The sequence below is a fragment of the Epinephelus lanceolatus genome, chromosome 3, assembly GCF_041903045.1.
Source record: "Epinephelus lanceolatus isolate andai-2023 chromosome 3, ASM4190304v1, whole genome shotgun sequence".
NCBI lineage: Eukaryota > Metazoa > Chordata > Actinopteri > Perciformes > Serranidae > Epinephelus > Epinephelus lanceolatus.
In genome coordinates this window covers 43,349,261-43,373,967 of record NC_135736.1, presented here as the reverse complement: position 1 = coordinate 43,373,967, position 24,707 = coordinate 43,349,261, and the positions used below count along the sequence as shown (strand labels likewise).

Genomic DNA, 24,707 nt, shown 5'->3' with positions numbered 1-24,707 from the left:
CTCGCCAAAATACCCTGAAATATCATGATATTATTTTAGTGCTATATTGCCCTATTACTCATCTGTTTTAACCTTTTTATTTTAAATATAGTTTTGTAAATTGTTTAAAAAGTCAATGAATGGATAAAAACAAAGAAACTATGCTGAAATGTAAAATAAAAAAATAATAAACCTTGTGGTTCTTTTTTTTTTTTTTGACCAGTCAGGATTATAAAAACAAAAACTAAACAAAACAAAAACTTCTGGATAAAAAAAAAACTTGTGTTACTGCTGTCAGTGCTTGACCAGAACAAAAAGTATTGTTATGGAGTCAAGGTGTGTGCAGGGTTTCAAGGCTTGAGGCCACATTTTGTGCTCTTCCTAACCATGAAAATAACATCTACAGCTATTATCTACACATCAGTCTGCATCACTGATAACAATCGTGTCTCAGACCGACACTAATCCCAGCCAAAACTGTTTGTGGAAGCTGTGCTTTATTCTGTCCTGACTTGAATTTAAATGGGACCAGAACCTGTGTCTGCGTATACCCTCTGCCCTTGACCTTAACAGAAAGCAGACGCCCCGTGCTTTTACACTGGAGATCTGACAAATGATTAGATTTTACACTTTTCTGTCACTGTGAGTATCGGCTCTCCCAGCATGACAAATATAGCAAGTGCAAGTGAGACTAATTTGTTTAGTAGCAAGAAGTCAGACTGTTGCTCGTCTGAAACCCGACCAGCTCAGTGGCTGAAAAAACCTGAAGCACCTTAGAGACACTTTCACTTTTATCACGCTGTGACTGTATGAGGATGTTTGTTTAGTTGTGTGCTGTAGAAGAGTCACCAAGAGAATATGAAGTGAAATATTTCACAGGAGGAGCAGTCCTGGAGAAGAGGGGGGAAAAACATAATAAAAAAATATCTGCATGTCAGGACATACTGTACGTGAACAAAAGGAGAGTGACAGTCTTTTTTCTCCATTTTTAAAATATATTATTCCCACTTCCCTTGAGCTGGTTTACTGTGACAAACAAAAAGCTCCCACTGCTTCCAGCCCTAATTGGTTTGGGTGGTGTACAGCTTAGTGAATCAGCCACACTGACAGAGGACAGACTGCTGGTTAAGCTTGTCTGAGCACGCTTAGACACAGCAGAGGGAGCAGGTAGAGATACTTTTCGGAGGCTTTTGATAGGTATGTATGAGTGCCTTATAAGCTGTGTGTAAAAATACTGCAGCACATAAAGCGGGGGTGTTGTCTGCAGAACATCTGATTTGTTGAAAGGGCTCTCTAATTAAGATATTTGTGTTGTGGTCGCATATGTGTGTGTGGGTGTTGCACATGTGCTGAAAGAGAACTACTGCCTTCAAACGACACTAACTAGGACGTTGTCTAATTACAGTGGGTTACTGCTGTCTTGCGGTCATGGTTTTGTGTAGGTTAAGAGTGTGTTTAGCTGCATGTGGCCACTCAAAGTCTACTTAAAAGCTGCTGCTTACGTCATATTTGGTGAAATACTTCAAAGTCCCCTCCCTCTCTGAGAGGACAAAACGCCTGCTGAGGAACTGCCCATTGTCCCGCCCCCTCTTCATCAACAAGCCATCTTTAGTTCCTGCAGGAAATCAGCAAAGGTCATTCGTTAGCATGAGTGAATTTTTGTATGTGCATGCATATATGTGTGTGTTGTGTTGTACACAAACACTCACCTTCCTCATATATAAAGTTCTTCCCAGGCTCAGAGAACTCCTTCCTCTCATACTTTGCTCTAATCCACTGCTCCCTCAACGTCCTGAACACACACAAACAGATGTTATGTTAATAGAGGTAGCTTGTAAAACAAGTACCAGCTGAAAGCAGTCGTATATGCCTCTTGTGTACTTTGTGGTAGATAAAAGGAAGAGTAGATGGGTTACTTTGCTTTCATTTTCAAGGAGAAGAAGGAAATATACTTCATTAATCCCTGAGGAGAAATTCAATATTCCTTCTGTTGTCATATACACACACTATGCACAAACAGGACATATATGTGCATTGCCTGGGGGGTTGCCCAGGAGCATGGGCTGCCACCTCTCCAGCTACCAGTCCACACTCCATGTTTGGTCCGGGCGTGGACTTGAGCCAGTGACCTTCTGGTTCCCAACCCAAGTCCCTATGAATTGAGCTCCTGCCACCCCTTGCAATAAAAACTATAAAGCTTTTTAAACATTTTATAAGTTTAGAAACAACTGTTGTGTGAAACAATGGAACGTCAAACATACTCATTCAATGTACATATAGGCTGACAGACTGAACCTTGTGTTTACGGCTTTGCATTTTCTTGGTTATTGTCAAGTTAGCTAGCCTTGTTAGCCAGCCCAGTTGCTGAGCTAACAGCCAACAATGGGGATTTGAAGTTAGACAATTTTAAATTTCAAAACACAATTCAAAAATATGTATGTTTGGAAATATATTTGGTAATATGTGTACCACAAAATGCCTGAAAATATTCCTACTTTTCCGTAACATTTGCTATTGGCTGTTTAACTAGCTAGCTAGCAAAGCTAACAACACCACACCAGACAGCAATAAAAATACCTTTTAAGTATAAAGGTCTTACTTGGGCACTGTCTACACATACTACAGATATTTTTGAAAACTTAACACTTTGGCCTCTCGTCCACAAATGGAGTTTTAAAATAAAACAACTTTTAAGTAGCAGATTTTTTCAAAAATCTGGTTACTTTGTATCCGTGTGGACATGTAAAACAGATCATTTGGGAAACAGTAGCCATGTTTCCATCAGCCTGTTTAGATGCGCATCTAGAAGTATCACATCGGAAAATTATGATGGAAACGGCAAAATTCGAATTAAAATCCCCTGATTCGCACAAACTAAAATACGCTCGCTTTAGCCGGGTTTTGGTTGATTCGAAAAAATGTTGATTCGCAAAATGGGGATGGAAACAGTTATGTTTGAATTAAGTCTGACGTAGCGCACCTCTCTCCATGGTGATATCCACACTCCGGGGCGGGAAGGCGGTAATGCATTTACAAGCTGGTTGGCAACCGCCAGAAAACGTAGAAGAAGAAGAATGCGAGACTTGTTTTGTTTCCAGTTCTGCAGAAAACTTTTTCACCAAAGTCCGTACATTAAATGGAAAAACTCAGGATTCATATTTCTTTTAATGCGCATATCCCAATGATTCGAATCAACTTTGGATGGAAACATAGCTACTGATGTCATCTCCTTTATTCATGGATGCCCATCATTGCTTTGTATAATTAGCAGAATCAACAAAAATGGCAGACTGCCATTTTGTTTAAATTTTGTTTGCACTGCTTGGACTAATAATTACTTTGTACTTAAAGTCTCTATTGTTGCACCACATGGTGGACAAATGGAGCCATCTCTTCTGCTCTTTGGTCCCCCTTAGCTACAAGGTGTAAAGTCACCCAGAGGCAATGGTTTTGGATCAGGCCCAGTCGAATCAGCAGGACAATGTTGAGAGTGGGATTGTTGCTGATGAGAAGTTTAAGAAAAAGTGGCATGTCCAGAGCATCACTCGTACCTTTGAGCGAGATCCTTTAATCTTATATTGAAGCAGAATCAATGGTGATGATTGCTGCCTTGAAAAAGATGTTGTTAGCCTGAACACTTTCAGAGACTGCCAAAGACAAGCGTTCTGGTGTGGACAGAGATATTTTGTGAAATGAAGGTTGTGAAGAGGAAAATATGGGGGAAAATATCTGTCCTGGATAACCCGATACCTGACAGAAGCTCTAGAATGAAAGCTAACATATTAGAAACTAGTTTGTTTGAAACTCTACCCTTAAATGACAGAACACTTGGCTCAGAGTCAAAACACTGTGTAAAGAAATCTTTGTCTACAGTTCACTTGTCCTGTTTTGTGTTTGTGTGTGTGTGTGTGTGTGTGTGTGTGTGTGTGTGTGTGTATGACTCTGTGAAGACAGAGGCCAATAAAAATCTAATGGGTCAAGCTGAATCCAGCTGATTCAGCTGTGAGAGGTGAGTAAGAGGTGAAGTGTTTCCTCCCTCTCTCCTACCCGCCTTCCTCTGCACCACTCTTTATTATTAACGATCGAACAATGAACTACATGTGTGTATAAATGTGTGTGCGTGTGTGAGGAGAGAAGGGCGTGTAAATTTGAGATGCCCTCAGGCAAATTTTTACAGATCCTTCTACTGAACACACACACTACATTTTTCGGTTGAGCAAAGACATTGTCAGCCAGAGGGTTGGACTTGACTGTAGCAGCTTGTGTATCATTTGGGTTTGCTCTTTTCATGAAAATTCCCTGCTTCACATACACAGAATTCCAAACATTCCTGACTGGGAAGTGCCCGGTGCAGCGACAGGAACACACACGACAAGACGGTCAAAGTGTGTCTACAGGTAATGTGGAGGTGACCCATAGACAGGTCTGCAGCAAAGACAGCTGACAAAATTGCTTCAGAAATGGTTTTCAAAATTGCGTCAGTTGGTTTTATTCTTCTCTTTCGTCAGAAGCAAAACACAAACTGCTTTTTATGATCACATAAAGTTGTTGCAAATTTAGAAGGATTATAAGTCATAAGACATCAGTCTATAAATTGCACATGCTACGCTAAACCACTCTGTGAGATTAATGAAACTACCGCAGTAGCACACGTACAATACTATGGGCCTTTTCCACTGTCACTTTTGGCCGCGCCAAGTAAAGCCATGCTGCACCGATTTGTGTTTCCATTACCAGTTTAGACGCACCGCGCCACGCTGAGCTGCGCCAGAGATGGACCTTCTCATGCGGGATTTATACTTCTGTAAGGCTTAGGCTCTGCGTCGCCATGGAGCTTACACTGTACCCTTCGCCGTAGCCTGACGTGCACCTCCTAATGGAGTTGATTTTATAACGTCATCTTTGTTAAATGTTGCTGTTGTCCCCAGCTTCTTATGAGCAGAGGAAAAGTCCGCTAGCCACTGGGATAATTTATACAATGTAAAATGCCATAAGCTTGTGCCATTTTTGTCCTCAGCTCTACTTCACTGCAGTTATAAGTGTATGTAATAAAGTAACCTATTCATTAAATCAGTGTGTATTGTTTGTGGATGACTGACAGCGACTCTGATAGCAGCTACAAGGGATGATGTGGCATACTAAATGAATATCTCAAAGAATCATGCCCTCACAAGCTGCAAACACGAATGCCGGTTCACACACCCAATGCCAAAAGGCTGACACTCAGGACTGAGTCATTTAGAAGTAATATTACAAAATCAGATCACGTTTTTTATTGTAAAATGTCATGATCACTTCATGAGTGGGCAGAGATCAGACGGAGCAGCAAGAAGGCATCATAGAAGAAACTATGAAACAGACGACGTTTAACAGACAATGCAAAACTTGTTAGAGCCCAGAAGAAAAAGTATAAGGGTAGAGAAACTGGCTGTTAATGAGAAATGGTTAGCGTTTGTGTTCAGGCTGAGAACAAGGCAATGTTCTCTGTCAAGAATACTTATTTCACAGCGGAGAGGAGTCTGAAACGTTTAAGATCCTCAAACTGAAGGTGATTAAAGACAGTGGGTGATCTGCCAACAAATTAAGGTTGGGCAGTGTCTATTGTCTACAATCATTTTCATATACCTTCTTTTATACTCTTTATATGCATGTATGTGGTTACTAATTACCAGGCTTGGGCGGTAATATGGTATTATCAGTTATTCATAAATCCTGACGGAATGATTTTTAATACAGTCAAACATACAGGTGCTTCTCTAGCTATTAAATTCATTGTATGTAGTGCACATCACACGCCACAAGAGGTTAGGTCTCTACTGGTGGAAAAGCCAGCTGATCTGACAGACACCGCGACTCCAGGTGGTGGGAGGTGGGGATAACGTGACCGGACTGTAAACAGCAGACAAGCAGCGACAGAGCAGTTCAAATCTAACTTGGTGAATTAAGGATTAACTGTCGCCTCAGGTCACCTTTGTTTTGGCCACAACATTGCACATGAACACACTGCAAAGACTTTAGCCAGCGGCCAACATATATGTTCGCACTTGCATACGAGGAAATAAATCTCCACACCAGCAGGCGGCAGTAGCCTGTAACTGTCATTCAAAAAGGGAAACCAGAAGACCATCTTGACAGTTAACACATTAATGCTGCCTTCGTTTTGTACTTGGAGGTCGGAAGTCGGAAGTGGGACTGACGTCACCTCCAAGTTGACAACAGTTTTTGCATTGTAGTTAGAAGTCGGAAAAAAACATGGACGCCCACAATAAGGCCTTTGGTGCCCTTGCAATTTCGGAGTATAGACAGCTTCAAAATTATCATGCACTCCAACTGATGAACACCGCAGATGAGGCTGACCTAATGTAAAACAAATAAGATAAAATTGCTATAAACAGTGCTTGAGCAGAGTGTTTACTCACTATGTATGTGACTGGCAGCCATCTTGAATTCGTAAATCGGGGTTGATGCGGTTGCTCCGAGTTTCTGAGTTGGAAATCCAATCTCAGGGTGCGTTCGAGTTTAAACTTCCGACTGGGAACTGGGATTTTCCAACCTCCGAGTACAAAACGAACGCACCATAACAACACAATCCCATGTTGAAGGAACAAAGCACATTTACCATGTGCCAGTGAACAATAACACAAACCATCAAGAAACATTTCTGCAGAAAAGCTTAATGGCTAAAGAGAAAAAATCTTATCTTGCATTACAAGTTTATTTTGGTCTCACTCCCTCTTGACTTTAGCTCTTTGTTTACTCTCTTCACTTCCATTTCTCTTCCCTGCGCTGAACTGAACTACCAATCAGAGGGATTTAATTCACTGACAGGCTCCGCAGTTTCCAATGCCAACTACAAAAAAGGCAACTACCACCAATGAGGGCCACTGGTGCAGTAAACACCACAGCGACAAAGGCCACGGATGTTTACCAACGGCCCAACATTGACCGACAGCCAGAATCAGTGTCACAACAGGACTACAGCAGCGATTCACCAAGATGATGATGCCCTGATAACAACATCCAGCAGTATAATCCCTATTATCAGTTTTACTGTCATGGTGCCGGTCTACTGGAGTCACGTCAGAGTCAGAATGCCAAAAATGTCTTGAATAGCAGAGTCAAGGCCCAGACTTGAATCCCATTTATAATCTTTGGAATGACTTTGAGGGAGCAACCTTTCCACAGACACACCCTCTACAACTTGACCAAGCTTGAGCAAATCAGTTTGGTGGAGAAGCGGAAAATCACACAATAGAGAAATATCCAAGAACATGTGAGTCGCTGCCAAAAGGTGCTCCAGTAGAGTGCTGTCAAAGGGGCCGAATATGTCTGTCTTTCACTCTGAAACATTTTAAAGGTAAGTACATGGGGAGCTGAATGGTTTCCAAAGGCATTGTGTGATTTCTAGCTGCTGTGAGAAGGACAGAGCTTTCAGCCCTGCAAGCTCAGAAACACAACCTTCAAAGGTAAATAAGAACATTACATTGTTAGAAAGTCAGCTTCCCTGTGAAACCATCATTTGATGAAGGGAACTTTTAAAATCTTATATTAATAAAGTTTTACTCAAATGTTAAAACAAAAATCAGTCAAGATCAGAACTGATGAGTAACATCAGGGCAAAGAAAAGTGTGTTACAGGATATGGAAGTGCTTCTCCCTCCTAGTTCACTCTTAAAGTTCCACTCCTGGTATTAACTGAACCCAAGCACTAAACTCGAGGGCTGAAAAAAAAAAAAAAAAAGCCAACACAGAAGTGCAAAAAACTGCAGTTCCTCTAATGGCCACTTGAGGCTGGCTCCAGAAGCCAATAAGACCCCCATGTTAAAGTGCCCAACTTTGTTTAGAATGTGGTGCAAAAAACAGTTTGGGGTCTCTAGCTTATTTACCCGTTCATGACAACTGTACAGACACATTCGCTCTCAAACCTCATGACATATTGACTTTTGGTCATGGACTTTCCACGTCGAGATACGATGTGTAAGGTACCCTGGGTGTGTTGGTTGTTGACATTCTGGGACGCCGTATCAAGTTCTGCCTGTTACATGCATTGTCTTATTTCAAAATACACCTCCATTTTCACAGGAAATGCACCGTTTGAATACAGTCTCTTAATTTTTGTTTTTTTAAAGTACTACGTTGGTACAACACTGTGAATTGATGTTATTGTCCTTTGACGACAAACGCACATGGTTATGTTTAGCCAACACAGGCACGTGGTTGGGTTAAGGAGAAAGAACAGGATTTGGCTTTACAATCTTAAGCCCTATTCGGACGAGATTAGTTAAACGTGGAGACGTGGGGTAAAGTCATTATTACCAGGGATTTTAGTCCCGTCCAAACGTGCTATGTCTGTCACCATTACGGATAATGTCGGTAAAAATTACGGCGACTTTTACCTTCTGTAAAACGGTCCGGAGAAAATACCTCGGGTATATTAATTGCATGCGAACGCGATCCTCTGTAAAAATGTAAATATTTCATCATGTCCTGTTTACAACCATTTTTACGCATTTACAACTAGCTTTCCGCGTTTTTTCGATGATGGAGGCACTTGAAGAAGCATTCGGTGTTGTCGGCAATCGTGATAGTGGACATTCTTCTAATGATGGCATAGCCCTACGTGGGAGACCAATCAAAAAGGTCGAGAAGAAAGCACTTTTTAGAGCCACGAGACTTCTGGTTGTGTTAGGTAGGCCTAATATAAATTCATATTGCTAATCGTGTACACACAATCCTGATCATGGGCAATATTTCATATTGGGCTAATCATTAACTATTATTATCCTTCATGGGATGCTTACAGGAAACAACGTAGCACGCACATGCCATCAGGGAGGTGACACCAGGGCGCAAACCGAGTTACCACTCCCATCTCTGGTAGAATTACGGAGATTTCTTGTCCCGTGCGAATCGGACATTTATATTACAGACATCCTGTAGTAAACTGACATTAGTCCACATCCCTATATAAAACTAATCCCGTCCGAATAGTACTTTACTGGAGGCAATCACCTGGCTGATACCGGTGAAAGTGGGTGGTCGTTCAACCAATCAACCAGATACTCGAACTTCCGCCTCCCTAACTTTCTTACTGTCCCACCACCGGGTGCCATAAAACAATAACGCCGACTGGCCAAGTATCATGCCGACATGAATGGACAGCTTACTCACTGCCCAAGCACCGAATTTTGACAACTTCGGAGTGAGACCGGGTCAGTACAGAAGGGGTTGAATTTTTATATAACTCACCAATTTAAATGTCATTATGGCCTAAAGTTACACATAATTAAGGGCGTGGCCACTTTGAGTCACAAGCTGTCTGCGTGATGCCATCACAGTCTATGAGTCAGATCCACCCCTCCTTCCTCCCCAGCTCCACCCTCTTGTCAAAATATGCTCACTTCTAGCTGCAAAAATCCAAGATTGCGACAGCAAAAATGCCAAACTCATTGCTTAACAACAGCCACCCACAAACTGGTGGGTGACGTCATAGTAGCTATGCCAATTATTTTTATACACTTTATGACTAAACCCATCTGCAGCCCGAGTGTAACCTGCTCACCTTTGATTCTGCTCATCAAACACACAAACCTCTGCTTATAATAGGCATAGATAACCAGAGCCTTTGGATTGACTACATTATCAAACACCTGATGGCTAATGTTCGATAACATTGTACAAGCTCTGACAAGTTGAAGTGAAACAGAAAACTAGCTTGTAAAATACCAATATGTAGCCACACCTGGCGTTTCCTCTGACACCTCACAATTTGATGAGATTGGGTCCTCCATTTTGTGATGTCACAAACCCTGGAAGTCTGAACCCGATTTTTTGACATTGTCATTGGTACACTAGTTCCAAAGCAGAAATGCTCAGCCACAGCACTGACCGCTTACTTTGCTCATGATATGTCTTGTATGAACACAATATGAACATGTTAACAAAACTTGATTTTCATTGAAGGGGGTCTTTAAGTGTAACTCATTGTCAGTATATTTCTGTATGCAAACACACTCTGTTGACAATATAGCATAAAATAAAATTAAATTAAAAACTATGTTTAAAAAGAACATTTAAAAATTGTACATTTATAGCAGTTATGTTTTATGTGTGTGTATTGCTGAGGTTACTCACTGGCAGTCTTTGTGGGTTGGCTTGTAGTAGTAGACGGGAACAGCAGCCTCATATTTACTCTTCATCAGCTCATTACCATTCTCAGCCATGAACTAATAAAACACACAAACACACATGGCATAAAACAGATTATTCAAGGGCGAATGACACCTTGAAACACTGCCAGCCAGTTTCACAGTTAGAAGACTGAACTCAACAGGAATACAGTCTTAAAAATGTTACAATAAACACATAAATCAGGGAGCTGACATGATAAATGTGACAAATGTTTTTCAGATAAAGATGTGCAAAGTACCAACATCATTTATTATCTGGTGCCGGTTTCAGGAACACTGGGAAATGTTCTGGGCAAGAATGCGATGTCCTGATGTGCCTGTGATTTATTTCCCCATAAAAACTCCAAAATAAAAAAAATAAAAACTTTTTTCCTTTAATGATGGTTGCATTTTAATTGGTACTTTTTGTAGTATTCTGTCAATAGTGTACTTTTCTATAATCAGCACTGTAGTATGATCAGTCATCCATCATTAGACCTGAAATACCATGTACTGTAATCACTTTTATGACGCAGGACTTATGATGTGATACAGTATCTAAAAACTTTGGAAAACATTTAACTTTAATACTAACCTGAACAAAAGAGTGGTATTGATCTTCTCATCTAACTCAGCGAGAAAGTCAATAAGCTTATTTTGAAAAATGTCAAACTATTTCTTTAAAGAGAATACAATATCATACAGGTCTTCCCTGAGCGTACACTGTGAGGTTTGTAAGGGCAAAAAAACCTGTTTAGAATCGTTCAGCATTGGACAGCTGTTATTGTTCCTGTGTTTAAGGGTCATTTAAGCCATATTTTTCATTCTGTTGGAAGACAGAAGAGGCTGACAGCACATTTCTCTTCTTAATGCCAGAGGAGAACAGATATTACAGACACACCGAGCCTGACATATTTTTAGTCAGTGGAGTGTCCTTAAATCTAAAAAGTCACCATTTAGGGGAAGCTCATAAAATATTATTTAAGGAAGGCAAGAAGTGGGGTGTCACAACATCTCAGAGCCTAGCTGGTGATAGAAGTGCTGAGGAAGTATTTATTCCAGCCAAATATTATTCACTGAGAAGCAAAACTAGACTTATTATGTAACCATGGTACAGGACAACAAAAACCAGACTGGAAATAAGTAACAAAGCAGCAAACACGATTTTTGCCACTGTGATCATATGTTACAAGTTGGGCTGAACCGACTGTTTAGCTGTTTTATTATTTGCCTTCACCCACTTGGTCATTATATCCACATTACTGATGATTATTTTTCAAAAATCTCATTGTGTAAACAATTTGTGAAAGCATCAACAGTCAACCCCCAATATTATCGCAATATCGATGTTGAGGTATTCAGTCAAATATATCATGATATTTGATTTTCTCCATATTGCTCAGCCTAATAACAAGTCAGTATACAGAAGTTTTGTAAATTTTGAGGTACACATTAATACTTTAGAGGGTGGCAGCTGGATGTTAACAAAACAAACTGTTATTCACCCATCCAGCCATCCACTTTCATCAGCTTATCCGGGGCTAAGTCACGGGGGGCAGCAGGCCAGGCAAAGCATCCCAGGCGTCCCTCTGCCCAGCAATACTTTCCAGCTCCTCCTGGGGGACCCCAAGGCATTTCCAGGCCAGACAAGATATGTAATCCCTCCAGCTGGTCCTGGGTCTGCCCCAGGGCCTCCTACCAGTGGGACATGCCGGGAACACCTCTAATGGGAGGTGCCCAGGAGGCATCCTGATCAGATGCCTGAACCACCTCAACTGACCCCTTTCGACGTGAAGGAGCAGCAGCTCTACTTCGACCTCCCTCTGGATCTCCGAGCTCCTCACCCTATCTCTAAGGCTGAGCCCAGACACCTCATAGAGGAAACTCATTTCTGTCGCTTGTATCCACAATCTCATTCTTTTGGTCAATACCCAGAGCTCATGACCATAGGTGAGTGTTGGGACGTAGATGGACCAGTGAATCAAAGACTTCGCCTTCCAGCTCAGCTCCCTCTTCACCATGACTGTCGGACGCAACACCCGCATCACTGCAGATGCCGTACCATCTCATGCTCCACTCTACCCTCACTTGTGAACAGGACCCGAGATACTTGAACTCCCTTGCTTGAGGCAGTAACTCTCCCAATGCGGAGGGGGCAATCCATCGGAGAACTACTCAGATCTGGAGGTGATGACTGTCATCCCGACTGCTTCACACTCGGCTGCAAACTACCCCAGAATATGCTGGAGGTCACGGTGTGATGAAGCCAACAGAACCACATCATCTGCATAAAGCAGAGATGCAATTCTGAGGTCCCCAAACCAGACCCCATCCACCCCCTGGCTGCGCCGTGAGATCCTGTCCATAACTATCACTGACAGGATCTGTGAGAACGGACAACCCTGGCAGAGGCCAACACCTACCCGAGAACGTGTTTGACTTTACGCCGAGTATGTCTCTCACTTTGGTCATGCAGGGACCAGATGGCTTGTAGCAGCAACCCTGGTACCCCGTAATCCGTCACCCAACCAGCTTTTTCAAATAACTGCCACAGTTCCATACAGTGAGAGCAACCCCTCCAACACATTGAAAAGATGCAATTCAAGAAGAACAACAAAGGTCTCAGTCACTATTATTCGGTCCATTTTGGTCCAAATTAGGGATCTATCTGGGCTTAATTATGGGTGGTTGGGGAATAGGAAATGCTATCTTTGGATCTCAGCTGCTTGATATTCATGAAAAAAAACCATACTGAAATAGATCATTGTTAAAATATATAGCACTGAGGAGAGGATGCTGCTGGCTCTGTGGTCTCACCTTCACCTCGTGGTCCTCCCAGTGTGAAAGGCTCAGGGACTTGACCTTGCTGATATCGGGGATATTGCGGTGAATCCCAGAACAGGCCAGGCAGATGAACACACCCAAGGAGCAGGAGCCCCAGCTGGGATCTGCAAAGAACAAGATGGACAGAGAACAAATGGGATGAATGGGAGAAATGGACAAGAAGGGAGATTCTGAAGTGGGCATGGAGGGGCCAGAACAATGACATGGATTAAAACATGGATGGGCTAAGAGAGAGGAATCCTTATCATTATCCAATATAAAGTCTAGGAAGTCAAGACATAACCTACATGTTTTGTGTGACTCGGATTTAAGGCTGTAACTAAAACTTGTTTATTTATTGATTGATTCTATAGATGACAGTCTTTTTTTTGATAAATGAATTCATCTCTTAGCCAAATAAAATAATGACAAAATTACCATCACAAGTCCTGAGACACCAAGGTGTAGTCAGATGAAATGACTACATTTTATTAAATATAAGATTTATTTGGCTTCAGGAAAACAAGCAGTGGCATTCCATCTCACAGCAAAGGCTACTTGCTATCTTCTCTGTTAACCAATTTTCCAGGTGAAACCCTGAGGTGACGACTTCAGTTTATTAGTTATGTCCAACCAAAACCAAAAGTCCATAAAAATGACAAAGAAACAAACCCCTAACATTAGCAGACCATTAACAACCAACAGTGGGAAGGCCGTCCATCACAGCACACAGTTAATATACTGTGAAAAATACTCACTCACACGTCATCAGTATCGGACGATATTGGATTTAAAATTAAATATCGGAATCGGTCAACATGCTAATAATATTGATACATCATCGGTATCAGCCAATAACCACTTTAAAATGAACTACCAGAATTGGCCAACATGCTTTTTCTTAATTTTGCACAATGAATGAATATCACATATATTTAAAAGTACTGTATTTCATGTCTCCATCTGCTGGTGGGCCATCACCATAACAGGGACTTGGGTTGGGAACTTGAGGGTCGCCAGTTCAAGCCCCTTTCCAGACCAAAATATGGAGCATGGACTGGTAGCTGGAGAGGCGCCAGTTTGCCTCCCAGGCACTGACCCCTCGCTCTGACATCTCTCCATTTAATGTATGTATAGGTCCTGTTGTGCATGTGCGTGTGCAGCCTGTTGCAGTCGCTCCTGCTTGTCTGATTCTGATTCTGATTCTGATGTGTGTGTGTGTTACAGTATGCGTCTGGGTGTATATGACAACAGAGTGGAATTTCCCCACTGGGATTAATAAAGTATATCTTCTTCTTTTTCTAATATGATGTTAATTCTGCTACAGTAGAGACTTTATGATCACTAAAATTAGGTGGGGATATCCGTCAAATAGGTTGTTATGAATCGGCATATTGGATATCGGATATCCAACATTGTGTATCCCTAAAAAATACACATTCCTTGTTCAAAAATTGAATTTTAAAGTTCCCATATGTACTTTTCAAGCTGCACTGAGCCTCACATCAGATAAGTATTTGGACTGTAGTGTTTGCCTCTTCAGGAAGAGTTTGGGGTTCTGTGCTTTGCTTATGGGCAACTCAGTTGTATAAACTTTATGTTCATGAGCAGATTACTGCTACGACAATAAATTCTTCTTGAGCACTGATATACCAGAAATGTTTTCCTTGCTTTGACCACACCTGTCTTATCTTCCTGACACGCATTCTACAGCTTGCCAGTAAACAGAGCATCGGTATGTGTGTGTGTGTGTGTGTGTGTGTGTGTGTGTGTGTGTCAGAAAGAGAGAGAGAGACGTACCTTATCACCAGAGATCACAGATGTCTGAGTACAGAGAACAGAACATTCTTTAATTTTCCAATCATTTACTGCAGATTAGAAATGCTACATGCTTGGCTGGTTAATACTTATGCCTTATTTTTTTGCTACATCACCATTTGACAACACCGGGGAGAAAGCTGAATAAAAACGAACAAGTCCATACATGCCCGTCTCTGAACATGAGGAACAGAGGAAATGACAGGAATATGTGCCACGATGTGACCAGAGGGGTTAAATCTTAGCACTTGGCAGAGAAAGCTGTTGTTGAGCAAGTCACATAACCTGGGAAGTCGAGCTCCTCAATAGACACAAGTATCAGAAGATGTGCAGCCAGTCAGCCTTACTTAGATAAGTCAGATATAAAAGATGGAGAGATAACTCCCGGCAGTGATATTATTTTTATTTTGTTGCAGTGCTTCACTCCAGCAACACGGTGCCTCAGGGCCCTGATTCAATGGAATTGAACCAGAATTTGACTTTTTGCTGTCTGTTAGGCCTATCAACAGCATGTTATGTTTGCAGTTACTACAAAACTGAGATAAAATTTTCCCAAAGCCCAACTGCAGTCAAGAGAGGTAGTCTATACGGCTAAAGCTACAGAGCCATATCAAGTAAGGGTTAGCTGGTGAGCAACTGTTAGCTTTTAGCTAAATTTAGGCTACATAATGTTTTTTTTTTTTTTTAAAAAAGTTTATCTATAGCCTAACTGAAAAAATACCCATTGTGATTGACTGATATCCTCTATTTGTTCATTTCATTCATTATCCATGACCGTTTATCGAATTCAGGGTCAAAGGGGGGCTGGAGCCTATCCTGGCTGACACTGGGCAAGAGGCAGGCTACACCTTGGACAAGTCACCAGACTGTCACAGGGCTGACACATAAGCTCTTTTTAGACAGATCTCCCCAGTTGCTCATCTTTACAGTGTCTGTCAGGTTTGTGTTTCCCTCTTGCTACTAGCTGCTCGCTAATTCCTGCTATCAGCTGTTTCCTGTTTATCCACCGCCAGTGACTCACACGTGTGGCGTCATCAACAGCTCCTCCCACAAGTCATCAACAGCCCCTTCCGTTGCGGAAGGCTGCCTCAGTCTGTTTAAACTAAAAGGGTTCTGCCAATATGTCTACCCTACGAGGTGGAAAATTGGGCACCTCGGATCAACTCGCAATTCCGCCTCTGTGTGTCTAAACGCTCGCAGCTTGCCGGCAAAACGGCCCAACATTCGCCAAAAATCTGGCAGTGTAAAAGGGGCTGTAGAGACAGACAACCATTCACACTCACATTCACACCTACGGACAATTTAAAGTCACTAATTAAGATAACCTGCATGTCTGACTGTGGGAGGAAGCTGGAGCACCCAGGGAAAACCCCACGCTAAAACAGGGGGCTGGCGGGTTCAGAACCCAGCACCCTCTTGACCTGAATCCCTGTTGAACCCTCTCACTGTGAGGCGCCAGTGCTAACTAGGGGTGGGGTAAAGTCAATACACTATAGTATCACAATATTTTTCTGTGGCAATACTGTATTGTCACACAATGCCAAGTATTTCATTATGCAAATTATTAATATTATTTAAATTTACTTAGAATTATATATACGCAGTTGCTTTTTCAGTCCACTACATATATTTTGCTGCAAAAAAAAAATGGCTGAAGTGAGATGAGGAGACTGAAAACTTTCTTATTAGATAATGCAGATGTTGACAAAGTTTTCCTTTGGGGACATCATTTACAATTGAAAACAGGTAATAAATTGCAATGTATTTTATCACAATATTCACCATATTGCAAAATTTTTAATTTTTTTTATTAGAGGGCTTAAAGGCGTACGACGTCCCTCTGTCCTTGGACCCTCACAGCAGGTAATGGAAAAACTCCCTATGTTTTTCATTGTTGTTTTTTTATGCACTCTAGCATGTTATAAATAAAAAATACAAAAACAGTTCCAAGCGTGAATAATTAATGGTTAATTAGAAGATAGTTGAGGGGCCACCCAGCACCCTACCTGGGACCAGATTCAGCCCTACAAGGTGAGTGTCACTGCTTTAAACCCTTTTAAGTCAAATTCTCTTCTTCAGTAACCTGCTCTGTCTTTGTGGGGCAGTAAACTTACTCTTATGTGAAATGTCTAACTGAGCATACAGGACCTCCTTGGGTGGGTTAAAAGCACTGGGTGAGGGTGTGTACAAGCCTTTCACCCTGCATGTAGAGACTTGAACTGTGAGAGCTTCTTCTCTTGCAGCTTCCACCTCAGAGAAAGGCTTCACCTGCGCTGTTAGCCCAAGTACTCTCTGGGGAAGCTCTTCCTCTCAGCTCCTGACTCACCTTGCCACACATTTAAGGTCAGATAACAAAGTGCACACAAGGAGCGTCTGGCACTTACAGTGTTATGGCCAAATCAGCAGTGAAGTACTTTTGGCTGCAATGGTTGAACAGTAAAAATGTTTTGAGGGATATCTTGTGTTGGCACAGGTGAATGATCCGCACCGCCACCGCGTGCACGTCACATCTCAGCGATCCAAGATACGCTACAAAGTTTGACTTCCCTGTTCACTACATTTTACAGCTATTTAGGATAGGTAAGTCTTACCGGGTGCGCCACAGTCTGCGCAAGCGTCATTTCCAGGATTTTGCAGGATCTCCCTCAGTGCTCGCGTTGATCTGTCATTTGCCGACATTTCAGTTTTCAGATTCCTCCGCTTTCAGAGAGAGAGAGGGACAGACAGACAGAGAGGGTGGGGGAGGGGGTGGGGGGTAAGGTGTGTCTCCTCGGCCTTAACTCCCCCACTGGAGTCCCTCCTAACGGGCTGTGGGCAAGTCCGCACAGGTACGCGCCCTCAGCAGAGGCGAGGTGTTTCCCTCCGATTACAGACGAATGAAATCAAGGCCTCTTCATAAAGTTTGCACGGAAACGTCCATTCTCTCTTGTCCTTTGCTGCGGGGCCCCTAAAAGCCAGTGCTGACACCTTTCAGGTGGCCTGAAACACGCGTCCTGACAAAAGTCTGGAGGCAAATCGCAGCGACAAGCCCGCCTGTGCGCAGAGGAGGTGTGTGTGGCCGGGAATGAAACCCTACACTAGGAAGTGAAATGCAGAGGTTGTTCAAACTTGCTTTTCCGCATAATTCGAGGTTAGATCACAGAGTGTTTTACTCCGGCGCCCAGTTTTTTTCCAGGTTTCCTCAAAGTTTATGAGTTAATAGGCCTACAAGATTAAAACTCATGTTTTCAGGCTATAAATATGAAGGAATGTGGTTGACTGTAAAGTTTAAAGGTTGCAAATGCACATTTAAGCCACATTTCAACATCTTATGAGTCAGTCTATCCTCCTGAGACTTTTGTTTGGTATTCATTTTTCATTTCTCCTGTCTGTTTGGGATCAGTAGGACCCATAATAAGTATAAAAATTAAGTCCCAGTGTCCTCAAATGAGACAAACAATAAAGTCCTTATGTCTTCAAAGGAGTACTTCCTAATTAACAGTATTTTAGCTTGTTACTGTTGCTAAAATTGGTCAAATTTGTTGCCATATCAAACAAGTTTCAAGCATAAAATTTGATCAGGTTTTGTCCACTTTTGTGTCAGGATCAGCTGCAAACTGACTTGGCAGAGATGGCTGCCATCTTGTTTTTACATGGATTAGTGTATTGTGCTCTTACCACAAGAAGAAGGCACAAAAAAGTGTCCACGAAGTTAAGTAGAATAAAGTTTAATCAGTCAATCAAACTTTATTTGTGTAGCACTTTTCATACATCGTAATGTAACACAAAGCGCTTCACATACTCAGAACAAAAAAAAGCATTAAGCATTGTAAGTTATTAAAAATAGGAACTCAAGGAACGCCATCATAACTCTGAAAATCTGCAATGAGGTTAACACCAGAGGTAAAATTAAGATTTAAAAATACATAAAAGAATAGAGTAAAAATATAAAAATATATTAAAGGAAAGAGTACTATAGAATAAAGTGAGTAAAAGAGTAAAAGTAATGAAGTAAAACAGACAAAAAAGGCACGGTTACAAAGAGGAAACAATAAAATAGAACAAACAGAAGAGTAGTAGGACAGGCTAAGATAGAAAATAAAAGGCAGATTGATAAATAAGTAAAATTCAATTGAAAGCCAAATTAAAAAGGTTTAAGTTTGCTTTTAAAAATATCAACACTCTCTGCTGCCCTCAGGTTCTCAGGAAGGCTGTTCCATAATAAGTTTAAGATCAAGTAAACCCAAAATGTGACATCCTCATATGAGGACACAGGTCTCAGGAGGCTAATGTAGTGTAGGTGTAAATGTACCACCCATGGTACTGAGGCGTGAGGTGGGGATGGTGAGGAGTCCAGCAGAGGTTGGGCGGAGGGTGCGGGAGGGTGTATTCCTAAAGGAGGTCACAGAGGTTGTGGAGAGCTTTGTAGGTGAGGAGAAGGGTTTTGTAGTGGATGCGGTATTGTACAGGGAGCCAGTGAAGTTGGATGAGAACAGGGGTGATGTGGTCAGATGATTTGGTGCAGGTGGTGATCCAGGCGGCCAAGTTCTGAATGATTTGCAGAGGTGGAAGAATGCAGTCCAGGTGATGTTTTTAATATGAGGTGCAAATGAGAGGGTGCTGTCCAGAATGACGCCGAGGCTCTTGACTTGGGAGGAGAAGGGCACAGGGAATCCATCGATGATGATGATGGGTGGAGCTGGGGTGTGTTGTGACTTGGTGAGGGTGGATTTGGAGCCGATGAGCAGGGCCTCGGTTTTATTGGCGTTTAGCTTCGATGTTGTATTTGTTGCATTTTGAATGTGTTTTGATTGGCTGCTTCCTCGGCCAGGTCTCTCTTGTAAAAGAGATTTTCGATCTCAGTGGGACTTCCGGGTTAAAAGAAGGTTAAATAAATGAAAATAAAATCCTCTGCTCAACACATTGTTGTAAGGCCCGCTCCCAGTGCTGGCACCACTGGCTGGTGGTCACAGCACCCATCACAGCACCCAGATACCAGCATCTTGAGGACATCCCTTACTTGAGTCGATGTCCACATATTTTGTCTTTGCATGTGGTGTATGTTTTTTTGTTGTTGTTGCGAACAATATTTCCCTCTCAAATGTAGACTAAAGGTCTGAAATTAGATTAAACGTTACAGCTCATATGAGGGTAGATTTGCCTCTGCATCCCTCACACTCAGCTGCCAGTTGTAGCTCCATGTTTGGTCAGTAGGTGGCAACAGCTCACCACTTTTCTGCCTGCCATGAATATAGTGGTTTAGTTCTGTTTGGTACAGGTGTGGCTGTCAGTGCTGTTTGTAGCCTACATATACAGTGTCTGTCCTTTAATCAAATATCCCTCCCCTCTCATTAGCACCATGAAAAGTATAAGATACACAGGCTGGTGGGAAGAAGGAGCACTTCCGCCTGATATCGCTGATACTAATAATAATCAGCAGCTCAACAGTCTTGCATAATGGCGTGTGTTGCATAATGGCATCAGTCAAGTGATTTTTACATACACAAATGAATAAAGGACACAAGCAAACTTTTTGGGCCCTATTTAAACTAGATATAGTGTGTGATCTGAAGTGCACCTGGCCATAAAGTAAGGGTGCTTTCACACCTGCCCTGTTTGGGTTGGTTCAATTGAACTCAAGTTCGTTTGCCCCCTAAGTGCAGTTTGTTTGGGCAGGTGTGAACACAGCAATCACACTCAGGTGTGCAGCGAAACAACCGGACCGAGACCACCTCTTCAAGAAGGTCTCGGTCCAGTTGTTTCGGTTACAAACAAACTCTGGTGCGGTTCTTTTGTGGTAAGAACGTGTTCCAACTGCAGTCACATGACACATTGTTTGGGTTAAACATGAGCATGTTACAGTCCTGGAGGATTATTAATGTGCACCTCCTCCTGTACTGCCTTAATATGCACATTCAGCACATCCAGTGCAATCAATCAATCAATCAATTTTCTTTATAAAGCCCAATATCACAAATCACAGTTTGCCTCACAGGGCTTTACAGCATACGACATCCCTCTGTCCTTAGGACCCTCACAGCGGATAAGGAAAAACTCCCCAAAAAACCCCTTTAACAGGGGAAAAAATGGTAGAAACCTCAGGAAGAGCAACTGAGGAGGGATCCCTCTTCCAGGACGGACAGACGTGCAATAGATGTCGTACAGAACAGATCAGCATAATAAATTAACAGTAATCCATATGACACAATGAGACAGAAAGAGAGAGAGAGAGAGAGGGAGAGAGAGATGCAGGACAGACGGTAATGTTAATAGCTTACAACAACATTAATGAAAGTAATAATATTATAATTATAGTTCTGGCTACTGTGGTACAATATGTTGACAGTATATATTAATATCTGGCAGTATACATGTGTGACAATAATCATATGTGTATAATAACAGTAGAAGTATGACTAATGATAACAGCAGCAGCAGGAGGCATCTGGCAGGACCACGGCAGCAGCACAACCACACACGTCACACTATCCAGGCACCACTGTGATACAAGTTGACCTGCGAGACAGTGGAGCACAAAGGCTGCAGAGAAGAAGCCGAGTTAGCAAGATGCAGTAACAGGACATGAGAGAGAGAGAGAGAGAAGGAGAGAAGGAGAGAAGGTGCTCGGTGTATTGTAGGAGGTCCTCTGGCAGACTAGGCCTAAGTCAGCCTGAGCCAGCCCTAACTATAAGCTTTATCAAAGAGGAAAGAGGAAATGCATCAAAACATTGTTTTCTAGTTGGAGCCGCACCTTGTTTTCAAACTGTATGGTTTGACTAAAATGAACAATGACAGCAATATAGTCCACGATGAGCAGCGCTAAAATCAGGCTGCGTAGTTGTCCCTCCATTGTGACATTAGAAAGTGTCCCACATGGAAATTCTGACTAATCAATAGCAGATTTCTCGCGGAAGGCATTTTATCTGGTCCCAGAACACGAACCAACTCTAGGCAATACAGCTTTGCAACAAAATTAGTTCCTGATTCAGACCAAAGCAAGACAACTCTGGGTCTGAAAGCACAAGGGGCAAAGTTGTTGTATTTAGCCCCTAATTAATCATAAGTGGGTGTTGGGCGTAACATAAATTCAAACATCAGAGTGTCATCTCCCATTCCCTTCAAAAGCCAGGTGTGCCGACACCTTGTCGACAGAACTAAACCTTTAGCTTCTGAAATAATCAATGAAGTTACGCTGCTCTGTGTACACGAATGCATCTCTCTTACAGCCAGGCCATACTGCCTGCATGAGCAGACAGTGTGCATCGCAGAATCTCTTGTGTTTTATTTTGCCCCTTTGTGAACAGATTAGAGCAGCGCTGCTCAGGCACTACTCGGCTGCTGCTCAACTGTGAAACATCTAGAGAATAGGAGTCTTGCTTTTTTTTTCAGTGACACACAGTTTTCAGCAAAACTAGACAGGTTTTTTTTTGATAACTGTATTACAACTGGAAATACAGTAGTTTTAGAAGCAGGCAACGCTGCTGAAATGCTGTAGCAGCAGCACTGTCTGTGTGAACACAGCATGTACGTGAGCTGCGGCTGTTCAGCGTGGTCGCTGTCATGCGCTGCTCACACAGGCAGCGTGGGTGTTAATGGGGAGTCGGACAGCCGCTTGGTTGCTCTGCTCTGCTCTGTTCACACTTAAGAGAATGTAAAATATTTTCGTCATTATTGATGCATATATCACCACTCGTAACCTATCCATGCATTCCTGTGTGTTTAACAAGCAGAGTGGACCCTCCAATGTAGGCACATCTTACTATGAATAATGTGTTCTTTAAATAGCAGGAAAATACTCCGCTATTTTGACTTTAGACCGGGTTTTTGTTGGTCAGTGGTCACTTTCTGCTACCTTAGAATAGCAGTGTGCCAACAGTGCACTTGACTACAACTCATTTTAAGACCTACACACCCATGGGCACACACTAGTGACACAACAACATAGCCCTTTTTACACAGAGATCACAAGATAGGGCTGCTATAAAGTCCCTTCTTTATGCTGTCATTGCTTTTTTACACAGTACCAAACAACAGCAGCATCAAGCAGCCGACTGCGTGATTTTAGACAGCATGCCAATGTTCCAGAAGCAAAAGTGGTATGACAAGCGTGACTTGTAACACAAAAGCATCACTCTCCCTGTAGTGTGACATAACACAAGCATTGGCAGCACCTTATAAACAATAACAACGGCATAATATTGCAGTAACAATTATTTACCATCCCTGTTACATGGCGGCTGATCTCATCCTCTGCGCGGAGGGTAAGGAGCTTCCAGACCTCGTTGTTTTCCCAATTTCTGGACATTTTTGGTTGCTGTTCTTCCTCTTTGAGTTAGCTGCTAACTGCTGCTAGCTGCCTTGTAAATCTCCTGGTCACATGCATAACCTGTCAGCAAAATGTCACACCCATCCTGTTCATGGTCCCGTCCTGCCCGCTGTCGATTCGGCATTGTTACTACCTCTGCTGCTGGTTTAAAGACAAGACAACTCTGTCCGTCAATTCCGTGATTGTACCTTTTATAAAGAATGGCAAGGCGGCATAACAGTGTGAAATTCCTGCCTTTAATTTCAATTTTACTCTTTGCAGCACATTTACAGTCAAATCACAGAAGACTATAAGAAGACTATGGTTGGTATGGTGTGGTTGTATATCCCCCTTATTTGTAGCACCAATTTGGAGGTAAAAATGAACACTGTATCTCTGCTCAGTTTCTCTGTCTCTGATGATTTATATGCACGCAGTTGGTGGCATTTTGAAGCTTGCTGTGTATGACAGGGACTAAATGGCAGCAAGTCCAGGCCATTAGTATGTGTCTTGCTGGGTGCTTCTGACATATCATGCCCTGTCTGTGGCCCTGCCTTTGAGTCTGGACTCTCAGTCTATTCTGTGCTATACAGCCATAAATTAGACGACAGGAGTTGCCCAACAATGTTGAAATCAATTTCCTAAACTGTTGTGCTAAATGTTTGAAGACCTTTCATTTGAATTAATTGTTTAGTTCTGACGTCAAGAAATCCAACTGACTGGAGCACAAAGTGGGAGTAATCAGGAGCTTTCACCATCAGGCAGAAACTGTATCAACACACATCAAGGTCAAAGACAAGAATAAAAGCATCAAACAGGCTTTGAAAACCTGTGGTTACACTGACCTGACTGTCATTAAAACACATGCCTATTTGCTGGGTATTCATGCAGAGCGTAACACCTTACAATACTGTGCAATCCAGCCTTTTAGTATTGAGATGTATGATCCCATACAAGAAATCTCACCTCACCTGTTCAATTGTGTTTAAATGAAATGCACTGATTCTCCAGTGGGATGCAATTAAACCACTGCAGAACAACATGGTGAATCATCAGAGCACCAGTCAAACCTCAAATGATGTTGAAAAAGTGATGGAAATGTGGCATTTATTTTTCTTTCATGTATTAATTTGAGGAACATTGCAGGCTCCTTATTAATCCACACGTCTGATGTTTTGTCTGGTGCTATTTTTTCATCTCTTCAGTGATGTTTGAAAATGTTCATCAAAACAGGAGAATAAAAACAAACTTACTGACCACATAGACTATTCTCAGACATTATGACCAAATGTAAACCCTGCCCATGAAAAGCCATTGTCTTATCATAGCTTTACAGCCATAATAAGCCACAGCAAGCCTGTAAGGCCTTGGATTTCCAGCCTGGTCTCACTTCTAGGGCGTCAAAATACACCACAAGGGCAGTTCCCCCTGGTGTTACTCTAATGACGCTGGGAGCATCTGTGTGAAATGCATTGGGCTTTCCACCAATTCAAATGTAAACACATCCGCATCACTACTAAATGCTCAAAGCAACGGATATAGTTATGAGTGTAAAAGTCTGCTCAGGGTGGATGGGAGGGGACATGGATGGGTCCAATAAACACTTTGACCCAGGAGACCAGTTTTCAAGACCAA

The 24,707-nt window shown here is 42.2% G+C and overlaps 1 protein-coding gene across 1 annotated transcript in view; it reads right to left on the bottom strand.

Annotated features, from left to right (window-relative positions):
- Window positions 1-17,875, bottom strand: part of LOC117255883 (arf-GAP with dual PH domain-containing protein 1) — a 38,196-nt gene extending 20,321 nt beyond the window's left edge. The window contains exons 1-5 of the mRNA XM_033625117.2: window positions 17,380-17,875; window positions 12,965-13,095; window positions 10,113-10,204; window positions 1,689-1,771; window positions 1,482-1,594 (exon numbers count right to left, since the gene is read on the bottom strand). Coding sequence (XP_033481008.1) covers window positions 1,482-1,594; window positions 1,689-1,771; window positions 10,113-10,204; window positions 12,965-13,095; window positions 17,380-17,467 — 507 coding nt within the window. The 5' untranslated portion in view covers window positions 17,468-17,875. The remainder of the gene's footprint in view (window positions 1-1,481; window positions 1,595-1,688; window positions 1,772-10,112; window positions 10,205-12,964; window positions 13,096-17,379) is intronic.
- Window positions 17,876-24,707: the final 6,832 nt, after the last annotated feature.